The 13,815-nt window shown below is 54.3% G+C and overlaps 1 protein-coding gene across 2 annotated transcripts; it reads left to right on the top strand.

Moving 5' to 3' along the window:
• Positions 1–2,779: 2,779 nt before the first annotated feature.
• Positions 2,780–10,186, top strand: HJV (hemojuvelin BMP co-receptor). Of its 2 annotated transcripts, none has more exons than XM_045582971.1 (4): positions 2,780–3,152; positions 4,377–4,557; positions 4,947–5,494; positions 9,537–10,186. In XM_045582971.1, exons 2-4 carry the CDS (start codon positions 4,461–4,463, stop codon positions 10,152–10,154), a joined length of 1,263 nt encoding a protein of 420 aa, XP_045438927.1. In that variant the 5' UTR covers positions 2,780–3,152; positions 4,377–4,460; the 3' UTR covers positions 10,155–10,186. The 2 variants fall into 2 exon arrangements, with proteins under 2 accessions (XP_045438927.1, XP_036298868.1); XM_036442975.2 differs by having other exon boundaries at positions 2,784–3,152; positions 4,367–4,557.
• Positions 10,187–13,815: the final 3,629 nt, after the last annotated feature.

The raw sequence follows: 13,815 nt of genomic DNA, 5'->3' as shown, positions 1-13,815 counted from the left end.
CTCTCCACCCCCTCCCTCTCTCAAAAAAAAAAATAAAATAAAATAGATATCCCAAAGGTTGCATACTATAACCTGTTTATTGCTAGATGTTAAAGTGGGGATGTGGCAACATGAGGTATACTTCTAATGGAAGTACCCTGTAGCTTGATATAACAATGTCAATATTTTGGTTGAGATGTTGTACTATAATTTCACAACATGTCACCACTGTGAGGGTGGGGGAAGCTAGGAAAAGAACACTCAGATCTCTCTATTATTCATTACAAATGCATATAAGGCCATCATTACCTCAAAATAAGTTTAATTTATGTTTAATGGGAATATAGACTCAGTTTTGCAAGACGAAAAGAGTTCTGGAGATTGGCTGCACAATAATATGCTTTATTTTTTTAATACATATATGTTTATCGATCACAATAATATGAATGTACTTAACACTACTAAACTGTACACTTAAAATGTTAAGGTAGTAAATTCTATCCTATGTGTATTTTACTACAATTAAGTATCACTGTGAACTCAGATTTAAGCATTTTTAAGCACAACAGATGTGTTGAAATTCATTGTAGCTACTGTTCATTTTGACACTCAGATTGCCTATCTTTGGCCAGTAGAAATTATTCTCGTAGCTTCTGGTTCCTTTTGATACAATCTTCAGTCTTGGAAAGCTTCCTTGCTTATCTTGGACAATTTCTCCCCCCCCCCCCCCCCCCCCCCCCCGAAACTGGTTACTTCTCCAAGGACTTCCTTTAGTGGGAAATGGCATTGGATAGCTCAGTGTGAACAATAGCATGATCATTGCTAACGGGTCATTGTTTCCAGGCCTTTTAAAGATAAAGTTAGGAAATGGGATAAAAACATCATGAGCTCCGCATTATATTTCCAATTGAAATTCAGAATTATAAAGTTTTTACTTTAACTGTATCAACTATAAATCTATACCTCTTTGTTCTACACCAAAAATCCTGTTTCAAAAATACACTGATATTTTTATTATTTTTTATTGTTTAAAGTATTCCATATAGTAGTACATATATCTTTTTCCCCTCCATTGAGCTTCCCCCAGCCTCCCCTACCCTCTGTCACATGCCCTCATCCCCGCCCCCACTCCCCAGTGTCTTGTGTCCATTGAATACACTGATATTTAACACTCATTTGTTTTACCTCACAATGCACAATAGTTTCAGAACAACAATACGAACACTCCCACCACTAATGGGCCGGCTTTAAAAAATGTTTGCACTTCTTTTTGTCCTTAGAGTATATTGCACTTGGGACGCCATGGTCAAATTATTGTTTTAAAGTCACTTGGATAGTTTGTTTGAGGGCCTTTTACATTTTGGCAATAAAAGCCTTTACGATGTGGCCTTGTGTGGTCACGGGGAAAAGTGCATTCTTCAGAAATATCTGTATAATGAAGAGAAGGATCCTTGTGGGCCTCCAGATTCTGAATTAAACGTAGAGGCAATCAATGCAGATGCCTTAGTGACCCAATGTGGAATCAGCCGTGTTAATTTCACTTGGCAAGTCCTAAGGGTGAATGGTCCCAGCAACCTAAAGCTGCAGAAATATGGCATGGCTAAAGTCCTGCAATATTTTATAAGGTCGCAGGATTATGTTACTCCACAAAAGTAGCTTTCTGAGTCTCTTTTTCTCTGTTTCTCTCTCCAAGGGCCCCTCCCTTGGGGGTTAGTAATTGTCAAAAACTTCTATCTCCCCACACACACTTTGCCTTGGTTAGCCTCCCCACTCTCTCCCCCACACACCCGGCAACTCAGGAGTGAGTGAGTGTGTGTGTGAGTGTGTGTGTGTGTGTGTGTGTGTGTGTGTGTTGTGAGAAGGAGGGAAGAGACGCTGCTGTATGAAAATGGAGGTGGTAGGGGGATAGACAGCTGCAAGGATCGGAGCTGGTGGACTGAACCCTCATCCTAAACAACTTCGAGCTCAGGTTTCTCCTCCGGACAGCTGGCTTTTCGGTCCTTCTGAAATAGTCCGCAAAGATGGGGAGGGCTGTCAACTGCTTCCGCTCTGGACCTCGTTCAAAGTCAGCTCCCCCCAGCTCTGCTCTGTAGGAACAAAATGCAACATTCAATACAGCAGAGGTGAGGGTGGTGATGGGCGTGGTGAACCAGAGGCACACAACTGCCCACCCTAACTTGATTTATTTTTTACAAGTCTTTTCTTTTTTTAAATATATATTTTTAATTTTTTAAAATATATTTTATTGATTTTTCACAGAGAGGAAGAGAGAGGGATAGAGAGTTAGAAACATCGATGAGAGAGAAACATCCATCAGCTGCCTCCTTGTACACCCCCTACTGGGGATGTGCCCGCAACCAAGGTACATGCCCTTGACTGGAATGGAACCCGGGACCTTCCAGTCTGCAGTCCGACGCTCTATCCACTGAGCCAAACCGGTTTCGGCGATATATTTTTTTTATTGATTCCAGAGAGGAAGGGAGAGAGCTAGAGAGACAGAAACATCAATGATGAGAGAGAATCATTGATTGGCTGCCTCCTGCAAGTCCCCTACTGCTGGGGGGATTAAGCCTGCAACCTGGGCAGGTGCCCTTGGCCAGAACTGAAGGCAGGAGAGACAATAAAGCCAACAGGCTGAGGCTCTATGCACTGAGCGATCCGGCTAGAGCACCCAGTCTAGTGATAAATAAAGGCCGGGGGCTCCTTAGTGACCCTGCTGGAGGGCTGCCTGGCGTAGGCTTTACTGGAGTCCCAGAAGCTGGAACTGGATATTCCGACTTGCCTGTCATCGTTCTGTCCGCCCTCCCCTACTTGGCACCCTACACCCCACATTCTTCCTAATCCTCCTTCCCCTCCCAGCTCCCACACCCTACCCCCATCAAAGCTCCTGGAATTTTGGACTTAGCTATTTTTAAAACAGTCAACTCAGTAGCCACCTCCCTCCCCCCGCTCAGCTGTCCAGTGCTCCCGCCAGCCATATACTCCCCCTTCCCCCCACCCCGGCCCTTCTCTGGCTCCCTGGCCTCACTGCGGTTGCAGCAGGCCCCAGGCCCGGGGGCCTGGGGGAGACATGGAGGAAGAGACGGGGGATGCCCTGGCCGGAGCTGGCGGACAGAGTAGGCAGTCGTGGCTGGAGACCCGGATAGCAGAGTAATGTTTGATCTCTGGACACAGTAAGTCAAACGAAATTGCAATGCCTTTCATGCACTTCTGGATTGAAGTTAGGCTTCCACAAAATGACCACAGAAACCCCCGGTCCAAAAGCTAAGACCTCTCCCCTCTCCGGGGCTCAGGTGCCCCGACCTGCAGTTCTCCTTCGGTCTGATTGCTCTCTGGCCTCGAGCCATTGGAGGTCTCCGCCTCCGGCTCTCCTCTCCTGGGGCAGTGTAAGCTCTTTCTTCGCTCTCCGTGGTACCCCGAGGCTTCCTTCTTCAGCAGGAGTTCCCCGCGTCCCTGAGTCTGTGGTTTTCTCATCAAGGCCAAATTTAGCCTCACATGATTAGTCATGACACCCGTCCACCCTGTCCCTGCTTGGCGTGCCCTTTGCCTGGGCTTCCACGGAGGCTGGCCTGGTCATAAGTGATTTCTCCCCACGACTCTGGACCTGCCATCCCACTCTCCCTCCTGTGATTGTGCCCCAGGTGTCCCCTTGCCCCAGGAGAGCCAGGCCCCTCCCCAAGACTGAGAACTCCTAAATCTGCAGAGGGAAGGTTAACGGGAAAGGGACTCCTCGTTCGGGTTTGGAAATGCTCAACGGTGGGCTCCTAACAGGCGGATGTCGCTGTGCATGCTCGGGGTGCACCCCAGGATCCGAGAAGAGAGGGGTTACCACGGCCGCTCTCTAGAACAGACGGAAAGAAACCAGTTCCCTTCTCATTTGAATACTGAGGGACGGGTGTTCTCCCATTCCTCCTTCTTGCTGAAAATTCTGACACAAAGCGGGTAAAAGGGGAAGAACGGCCCCCGGGGGTCCCTCCTGATGGGGAGAGGCAAACCGGAGGTGTGTTTCCGAAGCACTTCCCAGCCCCTAATTCTGCCGGGGAACCTGTCATTCTGCCGGGGAACCTACTGGGATGGTTGGGTCTGCTCTGCCCCCACGATTCCTCCTCTTTGGACGCTGCTGCTGTTTCGGTCGCTCAGAATGGGGCAACACCGTGGACTCTGCCCCCCACCCCGGGCCACTCACTGCTCCCGCCACCCCCGCCCGGGGTGTTGCATAAGGGGCCTGAGTGTGGCCGCGGGGCAGGGCACAGGGGTCACAGCCACACGTACAGTGCCGGGAGCCCCGTTCCCCCCAAACTCCAGCCTCTCATCCTTCTCTTGACCTTCCCACACGCCCCTCACATCCTCCGGAACAGCCTTCCACTTTCCTCTCTCCCGGCGCCCGTCTCTTGCAGGACGGCCAGCCAGTCATCGTCCACTAGGTAGGACAGCCGAGGGCTGCAGAGAGCCGGAGCCTGCGGGGACCTGGCTGGATAGGTATGGGGGATCCAGGCCAGTGCCCCGGTCCCCGGCCCCCGCATGGCAGCCCCCCAACTCTAAGCACTCTCACTCTCCTGCTGCTCCTCTGTGGATATGGTAAGGAGGGGCCAGGGGAGGGTTTGGGGGGGGGGGCCTAGAAGGCAGGCTGCTCTGGAGGGTGGGCGTGTGAGCATGAGGGAGAGAAGAAGGGGTGCCCAGGGTCAGGGTCCCCCCCCCCCCCCCCACTCTCAGGCAGGTGCACACTGTCTCCCATCAGCTTGGGAGGAGCCCCGGGAGGGGCCGGGAGGGACAGGGAAGCTGCAGCGGGCTTATCCATTCTAGCAAAACCGAGTGAGGACAGGACTAGGGGGCTGGGGCCGGGCCTTGGGAGCCTTCCGTGGTTTCAGGGAGGGCTGGCAGCCCCTGGGGAGAGGTGGGGGCTGGAGGGACATCTCCGGTAGAGAGGGCTCTGGGGACCAGCTCACTCTCCCCCGCTCTGCCCCCAGCGCACTCCCAGTGCAAGATCCTCCGCTGCAACGCCGAGTACGTGTCGTCCACCCTGAGCCTCCGCGGCGGGGGCTCCCCGGGGGCGCTCCGGGGCGCGGGCGGCGGCCGGGGCGGCGGGGGCGCGGGCGGCCTGTGCCGGGCGCTGCGCTCCTACGCGCTCTGCACGCGGCGCACGGCGCGCACCTGCCGCGGGGACCTGGCCTTCCACTCGGCCGTGCACGGCATCGAGGACCTGATGATCCAGCACAACTGCTCCCGCCAGGGCCCCACGGCGCCGCCGCCCGCGCGCGGCCCGGCCCTGCCCGCCGCCGGCCCCGCCGCCCCGGACCCCTGCGACCACGCGGCGCGGTTCGCACGGCTGCACGGCCGGCCGCCCGGCTTCCTGCACTGCGCCGCCTTCGGGGACCCGCACGTGCGCAGCTTCCAGCACCTCTTCCACACGTGCCGCGTGCGCGGCGCCTGGCCGCTGCTGGACAACGACTTCCTCTTCGTGCAGGCCACCAGCGCGCCCGTGGCGCCCGGCGCCAACGCCACGGCCACCCGCAAGGTCAGGACCGGCGCTCCCCCACAGCCTCTGGGGGTCCCCCCAACCCACCGCGGGGCGCTGCCAGCCCAGCCCGCTGCCCCCTGGGCGGCACTCCTGTGCCCTCCCCAACCGCCCCTCTGCCATCCCTGGTCCTGCCTCCTCTGCTAACCGCCCCCCTCTGCCAGCACCCGCTCCGGAACCGCCGTCCCTCGTGGGGTTCCACTCGAGCTCAGAAGCCACTGAGAACGTTGGGGAGAGGGAGCGGAGCGCCATGGGGTGCGGGGACTCTTCCTTCCCCATGGGAGCTGCTGAGACGGAGGCCAAAAGGAGAGAGGGGACCTGAAGGGGAAGAAGGGGAAAGGGAAGAAGAGGAAGAAGGGGAAGAAGGGGAAGGAGGGGAAGGGGAAGAAGGGGAAAGGGCAGAAGAAGGGGAAGAAGGGGAAGAAGGGGAAGAAGGGAAGAAGGGGAAAGGGGAAAGAAGGGGAAAGGGGAGAAGGGAAGAGAAGAAGGGGAAGGGAGGAGGGAGGGGAAGAAGGGGAAAGGGGCAGAAGAAGGGGAAGAAGGGGGAAAGGGAAAGGGCAGAAGAAGGGGAAGAAGGGAAAGAAGGGGAAAGGGCAGAAGAAGGGGAAGAAGAGGAAGGAGGGGAAGGGGAAGAAGGGGAAAGGGAAGAAGGGGAAGAAGAAGGGGAGAAGGGGAAGAAGGGGAAGAAGGGGAAGAAGGGGAAAGGGCAGAAGAAGGGGAAGAAGGGGAAGAAGGGGAAGAAGGGGAAAGGGAAGAAGAAGGGGAAGAAGGGGAAGGAGGGGAGGGGAAGAAGGGGAAAGGGGAGAAGGGGAAGAAGGGGAGGGGAAGGAGAGGGAAGGGTAGAAGAAGGGGAAGAAAGAGGAAAGAAGGGGAAGGGGAAGAAGGGGAAAGGGAAGAAGAAGGTGAAGAAGAGGAAGAAGGGGAAGAATAAGTGGAAGAAGGGGAATAATGGGAAGAAGGGGAAGAAAGGGAAGAAGAAGGGGAAGAAGAGGAAGAAGGGGATGGGGAAGAAGGGGAAAGAGCAGAAGAAGGGGAAGAAGGGGAAGAAGGGGAAGAAGGGGAAGAAGGGGAAGAAGAGGAAGAATGGGAAGGGGAAGAAGAAGAAGAAGGGGAAGGGGAAGTATGGGAAAGAATGGGAGGAAGGGGAAGAAGGGGAAGAAAAGGAAGAAGGGGAAGAAGGGGAAGAGGAAGAAGAGGAAGAAGGGGAAGGGGAAGAAGGGGAAAGGGAAAAAGGGGAGGAAAGGGAAGAAGGAGGGGAAAAAGAAGGGGAAGAAGGGGAAGAAGGGGAGGAAAGGGAAGAAGGGGAAAAAGAAGGGGAAGAAGGGGAAAAAGAAGGGGAAGAATGGGAAGAAGGGGAGGAAGGGGAAGAACAAGGGGAAGAACAAGGGGAAAAAGGGGAAGGGGAAGAAGGGGAAGTATGGGGAAGAATGGGAAGAAGGGGAAGAAGGGGAAGAAGAGGAAGAAGGGGAAGAAGGGAAAGAAGAGGAAGAAGGGGAAGAACAAGGGGAAGAACAAGGGGAAGAAGGGGAAGGGGAAGAAGGGGAAGAATGGGAAGAAGGGGAAGGGGAAGAAGGGGAAGAAGAGGAAGAAGAGGAGGAAGGAGAAGAAGGGGAAGGGGAATAAGAGGAAGGAGGGGAGGAAGAAGGGGAAGGGGAAGAAGGGGAGGAAAGGGAAGAAGGGGAAAAAGAAGGGGAAGAAGGGGAAGAAGGGGAAGAGGAAGAAGGGGAAGAATGGGAAGAAGGGGAAGAAGGGGAAGGGGAAGAAGGGGAAGAAGGGGAAGAAGGGGAAGAAGAGGAAGAAGAAGGGGAAGAAGAAGGGGAAGAATGGGAAGAGGAGAAAGAAGGGAAAGAAGGGGAAAGGGTAGAAGAAGAAGGGGAAGAAAGGAAAGAAGGGGAAGAAGGGTGTGGGATCCCTTAACATGACCCGCGTGGTTCAGGGCCCACTCAAGGTCCAGATTCTGGAGAAGGCCGCACACTAAAATGAAAAGACTGGAAAAGAGTTAATTTGGGAAAATGGGGGCCAGGTGGGAGTCCACCTCTAGGAGAGGACTACTCCATGCTCTGGCCTTTTACCATTCCTTTTATTGAGATCCTGAAACAAAGACATCTCTTATGTGGGAAGATCCAACAACAGAAAATCAACAAGAATTTACATTTACATATGATTAACAAATTAAAGTTGCCTCAACCACCACTATCTCAACTAGATGATGAGTTAATAGCTCAGACCATTCAGAGCCATCAAGGTTGCCTAGCACTTTCTACATTTTACTACCAGGGAACAAATGTTTGGTTTCGGTTAGCCAGCTCTTTTTACATTTTACCACCAGTGACTTAACTTAGAGTCAATGAGTTAATAGCTCTGACCATTCAGAGCCATCAAGCCTGGCTAGCTCTTTTTACATTTTATTACCAGTGACAATGTTAGGTTTCCATTCTGGCAGAAGGGGAAGAAGAAGAAGGGGAAGAAAAGGAAGGAGGGGAAGAAGGGGGAAGGAGAAAAAGGGGAAGAAGGGGAAGGGAAGACAAGGAAGAAGGGGAAGAAGAAAAAGGGGGAAAGGGGAAGAGTGGGAAGAAGGGGAAGGGGAAGAAGGGGAAAGGGAAGAAGAGGGAAAAGGGGAAGAAGGGGAAGGGAAGACAAGGAAGAAGGGGAAGAGGAAGAGGAAAGGGAAAGGGAAGAAGAGGAAGGGAAAGAAGAGGAAAGGGAAGGAGGGGAAGTAGGTGAAGAAGGGGAAGGAGGGAAAAGAGGGGAAGGGGAAGAAGGGGAAGAAGGGAAAGGAGGGGAAGGGAATAAGGGGAAGGGGAAAGGTAATAAGATGAAAGGGAAGGAGGGGAAGAAGGGGAAGGAGGGGAAGGGAAAGAAGGGGAAAGGAAAGAAGAGGAAAGGGAAGAAGGGGAGGAAGGGGAAGAAGGGGAAGGGGAAGAGGGAAGGGGAGGGGAAGAAGAGGAAAGGGAAGAATAGGAAGAAGGGGAAGAAGGGGAAAGGGAAGAAGGGGAAAAAGAAGGGGAAGAAGAGGAAGAAGGGGATGGGGAAGAAGGGGAAAGAGCAGAAGAAGGGGAAGAAGGGGAAGGGGAAGACAAGGAAGAAGGGGAAGGGGAAGAGGAAAGGGAAAGGGAAGAAGAGGAAGGGGAAGAAGATGAAAGGGAAGGAGGGGAAGAAAGGGAAGAAAGGGAAGGAGGGGAAGGGGAAGAAGAAGAGGGGAAGAAGGGAAAGGAGGGGAAGGGAAGAAGGGGAAGGGGAAAGGGAAGAAGAGAAAGGGGAAGAATAGGAAGAAGGGGAAGGGGAAGAGGAAAGGGGAAGGGAAGAAGAGGAAGGGAAAGAAGAGGAAAGGGAAGGAGGGGAAGAAGGTGAAGAAGGGGAAGGAGGGAAAAGAGGGGAAGGGGAAGAAGGGGAAGAAGGGAAAGGAGGGGAAGGGAATAAGGGGAAGGGGAAAGGTAATAAGATGAAAGGGAAGGAGGGGAAGAAGGGGAAGGAGGGGAAGGGAAAGAAGGGGAAAGGAAAGAAGAGGAAAGGGAAGAAGGGGAGGAAGGGGAAGAAGGGGAAGGGGAAGAGGAAAGGGGAAGGGAAGAAGAGGAAAGGGAAGAATGGGAAGAAGGGGAAGAAGGGGAAGAAGGGGAAGAGAATAAGGGGAAGGAGAAAGGGAAGAAGAGGAAGAAGGGGAAAGGGAAGAAGGGGGGAAAGGGAAAGAAGGGGAAGGGGAAGAGGAAAGGGAAAGGGAAGAAGAGGAAGGGGAAGAAGATGAAAGGGAAGGAGGGGAAGAAAGGGAAGAAAGGGAAGGAGGGGAAGGGGAAGAAGAAGAGGGGAAGAAGGGAAAGGAGGGGAAGGAGGGAAAGGAGGGGAAGGAGGGAAAGGAGGGGAAGGGAAGAAGGGGAAGGGGAAAGGGAAGAAGAGGAAAGAGAAGAAGAGAAAGGGGAAGAATGGGAAGAAGGGGAAGGGGAAGAGGAAAGGGGAAGGGAAGAAGAGGAAGGGGAAGAAGGGGAAGAGGAAGAAGGGGAAGGGTGCCCTGCACCGGAACGAACCGCCTTCCCTCTCGCCCTGCCAGCTCACCATCATCTTTAAGAACATGCAGGAGTGCATCGACCAGAAGGTGTACCAGGCGGAGGTGGACAACCTTCCGGCCGCCTTCGAGGACGGCTCCGTCAACGGCGGGGACCGGCCGGGGGGCTCCAGCCTGTCCATCCGCTCGGCGAGCCCGGGCCGCCACGTGGAGATCCGCGCCGCCTACATCGGCACCACGGTGGTGGTGCGCCAGGCGGCCGGGCAGCTGTCCTTCGCCATCCGCGTGGCGGAGGACGTGGCGCACGCCTTCTCGGCGGAGCAGGACCTGCAGCTGTGCGTGGGCGGCTGCCCGCCGGGCCAGCGGCTCTCCCGCAGCCCCCCGGGCCCGCTGGGCGCGGCGGCGGCGCGGCGGCTGTGCAAGGAGCGGCTGCCGGTGGAGGACGCCTACTTCCACTCGTGCGTCTTCGACGTGTCCGTGTCCGGGGACCCCCGCTGGGCGGCGGCCGCGCGGGCCGCGCTGGAGGACGCGCGCGCCTTCCTGCCGGACCCGGGGCAGCTGCACCTGTTCCCCTCGGACGCCGCCGGGGCGCCCCTGTCCGCGGCCGCCCTCCGCGCCCCGCTGCTGCCCGGCCTCTGCGCCCTGTGGCTCTGCCTCCAGTAGCCAGGCCCCAGCCCTGGGCGGGGCTGGAGACGGTTTGGGGGTGGAGAGGGGCAGGGGTGGCATGAAGACTCGCTGAAGGGCCCCAGCCGGCCCTGGCCTGCGGACTGGAGGGTCCCGGGTTCGAGTCCGGCCAAGGACACCTGCCCGGGTTGCAGGCTCGGTCCCCAGGAGAGGGCGTGCAGGAGGCAGCCCATGGAAGATTCTCTCTCATCATGGACGTTTCTATCTCTCCCTCCCTCGCTGAAAGAGAATCACGGCAGGAAGCAGTGGGGGCTGGCAGACACGTGAGACAATGACATTGGTCCAGAGTGAGACGAGGCTGCAGCCCAGCGGTGGAAAGGATCATAGAATAAGGGTTCTGGACCAGGTGTCTGCATTCCAGGCCCCATCAGGGACTCCCCCAGCTTCCCTGGTCCCCTTTCCAGGAAGTGAACTGTCCCAGTCCATCCGATCCTACCAGTTTAGAGGTTGGAGTGGCCCCGAGGACCGTAGAAAAATGAGACTTTTAACGGGAAAGAACTGACAGGTCATTGCCCCTGAGAACACACCGGCTTCCTCTGAGGAGAGGATGGTGAGGGAAGGGGTTAATCTGGTGAACCTAGGAGGGCGATGTGCTTTGCTTTCTGGGTTCAGACGTGAAGGCGGGGTTGGGGGAGTCTGGATCTTCGTTGAAAGGAACCTCTGCCCTTGGAGAATGGCAGGGCAGGAGAGCACCCATCACCCACCCCTGGCCAACCCGCTGTGAAAGCCGCGGGTGGCCATGGCCTCGAGGCCTGAACGGAATGGCCTCAGGGATGCTCAGTGAGTGAGGGAAGGCGAGGTGCTCACTCCACAGAGGGCGCAGGAGCCTCAGACCCTGCTTCTGCCTCCAGTTCTCAGGCTGCGCAGGGACAACACCGATGGGCAGGAGGGGGACTGAGGGGGGTGCAGTTCGCTCCATGCCGCCGTGCTGAGAATGCTGGTGGGAATGGGCCTGGAGAGAGCCCACAAACAATAATGATAAGAGGGGGCAGAGGAGAGGGGATGGGAAGGGATCTTTGAAGATCCGGTGAACTGGTGAGGGCCTTCCGGGCAGTGGCAACCTGAGTTAAGCAGAGACTCACGATTCAATGAAGCCATCAGCAAAAGGCCAGTGAACTGGGCAAGACGTGAAGGCAACCAGAGCACGGAGGGCGGAGGACAGAGTGGGAAGCGCCTTGAAAGTGGAGCCAAGGAGTTACGTTCCAATAAACTCATTACGGAGAGCTTACAGCCTGCCGGTCACTGTTCTGAATGGATGTTGCTTTGTGAATCCTCACCTGAGGAAATTTTCCCACTGCTTTTCAGAGGGTGAAAGGGAGGGAGAGAGAGAGAGAGAGAAGACACATCAATTGGTCTCCTCCTGTACATACCCAACCGGGAATCGAACCCACCACCCTTCAGTGCCTGGGCTGATATGTAGCACCCGCCAGGGCTGTTCTATACACTTTTATTAGTTCATTTAATCCTCACCACTCCCTGAGGGAGGTAATATTTTCATCTCTCTTCTTACAAAAGCACCCGAGTACAGGGAGATTAGCAGCTGGCCCACAGTCATGCGGCCAGTGCATGGCAGAGCCAGATGCCAAAGCCAGGCCTTTCAGCTCTCCAGCCCTGACTCGTTAGCAACCACTACACTGTACTGAAGAGGGACCGGAGAGCCGTTACTGTGGTCGGAGAGCCGGCGGGAAAGGGGAGCTGTGGCGGGGCTGCCACCACAAAAGCATGGAACCCCAAAGGAGAGCGGGTTCGGGGAGTTTGAAGCGGAAGGAATCTGGCTTGTAGGAGACTGGAGAATAAAAGCTATTCCAGCTCAGTTCTCACACTGCTCTGGACAAACTACTTAGGAGGTGGCTATTCTTTTAGGAGGTGACTTTCATATTCACTACGTTCCCCCCTCTTTTCCTGGGCCTGTCCCTGACCTAATCAGGTGCTGACACTTATGTCCCCCCCTCTTCTCTCAGCCTCGCCCACCTGCCTACTCTTCCCCCAGAGCACACACACACACTGGCCGGTGCCTGCCAGGCAGGGGCCTATCAGTCTGCCATCCACATTTCTTTGGCAATTCTCCATCCGCTATCTCCTCCTCTCCGCCTGCTCTAGAACCACAGCCACTCGGCCAACCCATCAAAGCACAGTCTCTCTCGTTTCTGAAATGACCTTCAGCTAATCTGAAAGCAATCTGTTCTGATGGAAGGAAATGGGAAGAAAAATATCGAGGGCTCTCCCTTCACATTCAGGGAACAGGCACTTCACTCACATCTTTTTAAGAAACTGCTCCTTATATTGGTTCTCTTAACTCACCAGGGTAATTTTATCCCTCAGATTTGGGAATTGCTAGTAAATTAAGAATTTTATAGACCACTGGTGAAAGTGGCATTTAATGATACCTGTCAAGGAACACTGCTTCCTCGGCCCAAATTTAGGATTATCCCTATTACCAATGCAGGACGTGAAGAGGTGGGTCGGCCTGCAGACTGAGAGTCCCAGGTTGGACTGTGGTCAGGAAGAGGGACCTGGGTTTCAGGCCCAATGCCCGGCCTGGCTGGTCAGCGCAGTGCAGGAGATGACCTATTGATGTGACTCCTGCACATGGAATTGTCTCTGTCTCTACCCTCCCTTCCACTCTCTCTAAAAATCATTGGAAAAAGATCCTTGGCTGGGGATTAACAACAAAAAGAGGGTGGGGGAAGGGAATCCTTCAAAACTAAGCACTTGAAAAGATGCTCCACATCTTTGTCACTCGGAAATGCGAATCAAAATAAAACCACAAAGAAAAACTACTACACCCAGTTCGAAGGATTAAAATGTGAAAGACTGACCGGATCAACTGTTGGCAAGGTGTGCGCTCCCAGACTCTGCTGTCGGGGATGCAACTAGTGTCACCATTTGGCAGTTTTGTTAAAAGCTAAGTGTACACCTACCATACCACTGAAACATTCCACTCCTGAATATCGACCCAGGAGAAATGATGACATGCTTCTGTGGAGAGCCTTGCATGGTGATGTCCACCGTAGTCTTGTTTGAAATGGCCAAGAGCGGGAAACAAGCCACATGTCCCTCCGTGAGTCCATGGGGACACCGATTGTGCTAAATCCACACAGCAGAATGCCACTGAGCAATAACATGGAATACACTACAGATCCACGCAGCATGGCGAATTTCAAAATAATAATGCAAGCGAAAAAAGCCAAACAACAACAAAAAGAAGTCCTTACATTATGCTTCCATTGACATAAAATTATAGAAAGTGCAAACTAATATATAACGACAGAACAGAGACCAATGCCTGGGGAAGGGTGGAAGGAGGGAAGGAGGGATGGTTGAGCAGCAGAACAGAGACCAATGCCTGGGGAAGGGTGGAGGGAGGGAAGGAGGGATGGTTGAGGTCAGGGTTCAATTCCTGGTCAGGGCACAGGCCCAAGTTGCAGGCTTGATCCCCAGGGTGGGGGCAAGGTGTGCAACAGGCAGCCGATCAATGATTCTCCCTCATCGATGATGTTTCCCTCTCTCTCTTTCTCTCTCCCTCTCCCTTCCTCTCTGAAATTAATAAAAGTATTTTTTAATGGGGTGGGGGGAGAAGATGGGAGCGGGCTGGAAGAGGTTAATGCAGGGGCAAGGAGAACCTATGTAATACTTTCAA

The sequence above is a fragment of the Pipistrellus kuhlii genome, unplaced genomic scaffold, assembly GCF_014108245.1.
Source record: "Pipistrellus kuhlii isolate mPipKuh1 unplaced genomic scaffold, mPipKuh1.p scaffold_m20_p_18, whole genome shotgun sequence".
Taxonomy (NCBI): domain Eukaryota; kingdom Metazoa; phylum Chordata; class Mammalia; order Chiroptera; family Vespertilionidae; genus Pipistrellus; species Pipistrellus kuhlii.
The sequence above is the reverse complement of the archived record's forward strand: the minus strand, read 5'-3'. Positions and strand labels throughout refer to the sequence as shown.

Excerpts from the sequence above, each read along its gene's own strand:
- HJV (XM_045582971.1), top strand. The coding sequence starts at position 4,461 with ATGGGGGATCCAGGCCAGTGCCCCGGTCCCCGGCCCCCGCATGGCAGC. Across the intron at positions 4,558-4,946 it reads GCTGCTCCTCTGTGGATATG|CGCACTCCCAGTGCAAGATC; the intron begins GTAAGGAGGGGC and ends CTCTGCCCCCAG. Across the intron at positions 5,495-9,536 it reads ACGCCACGGCCACCCGCAAG|CTCACCATCATCTTTAAGAA; the intron begins GTCAGGACCGGC and ends TCGCCCTGCCAG.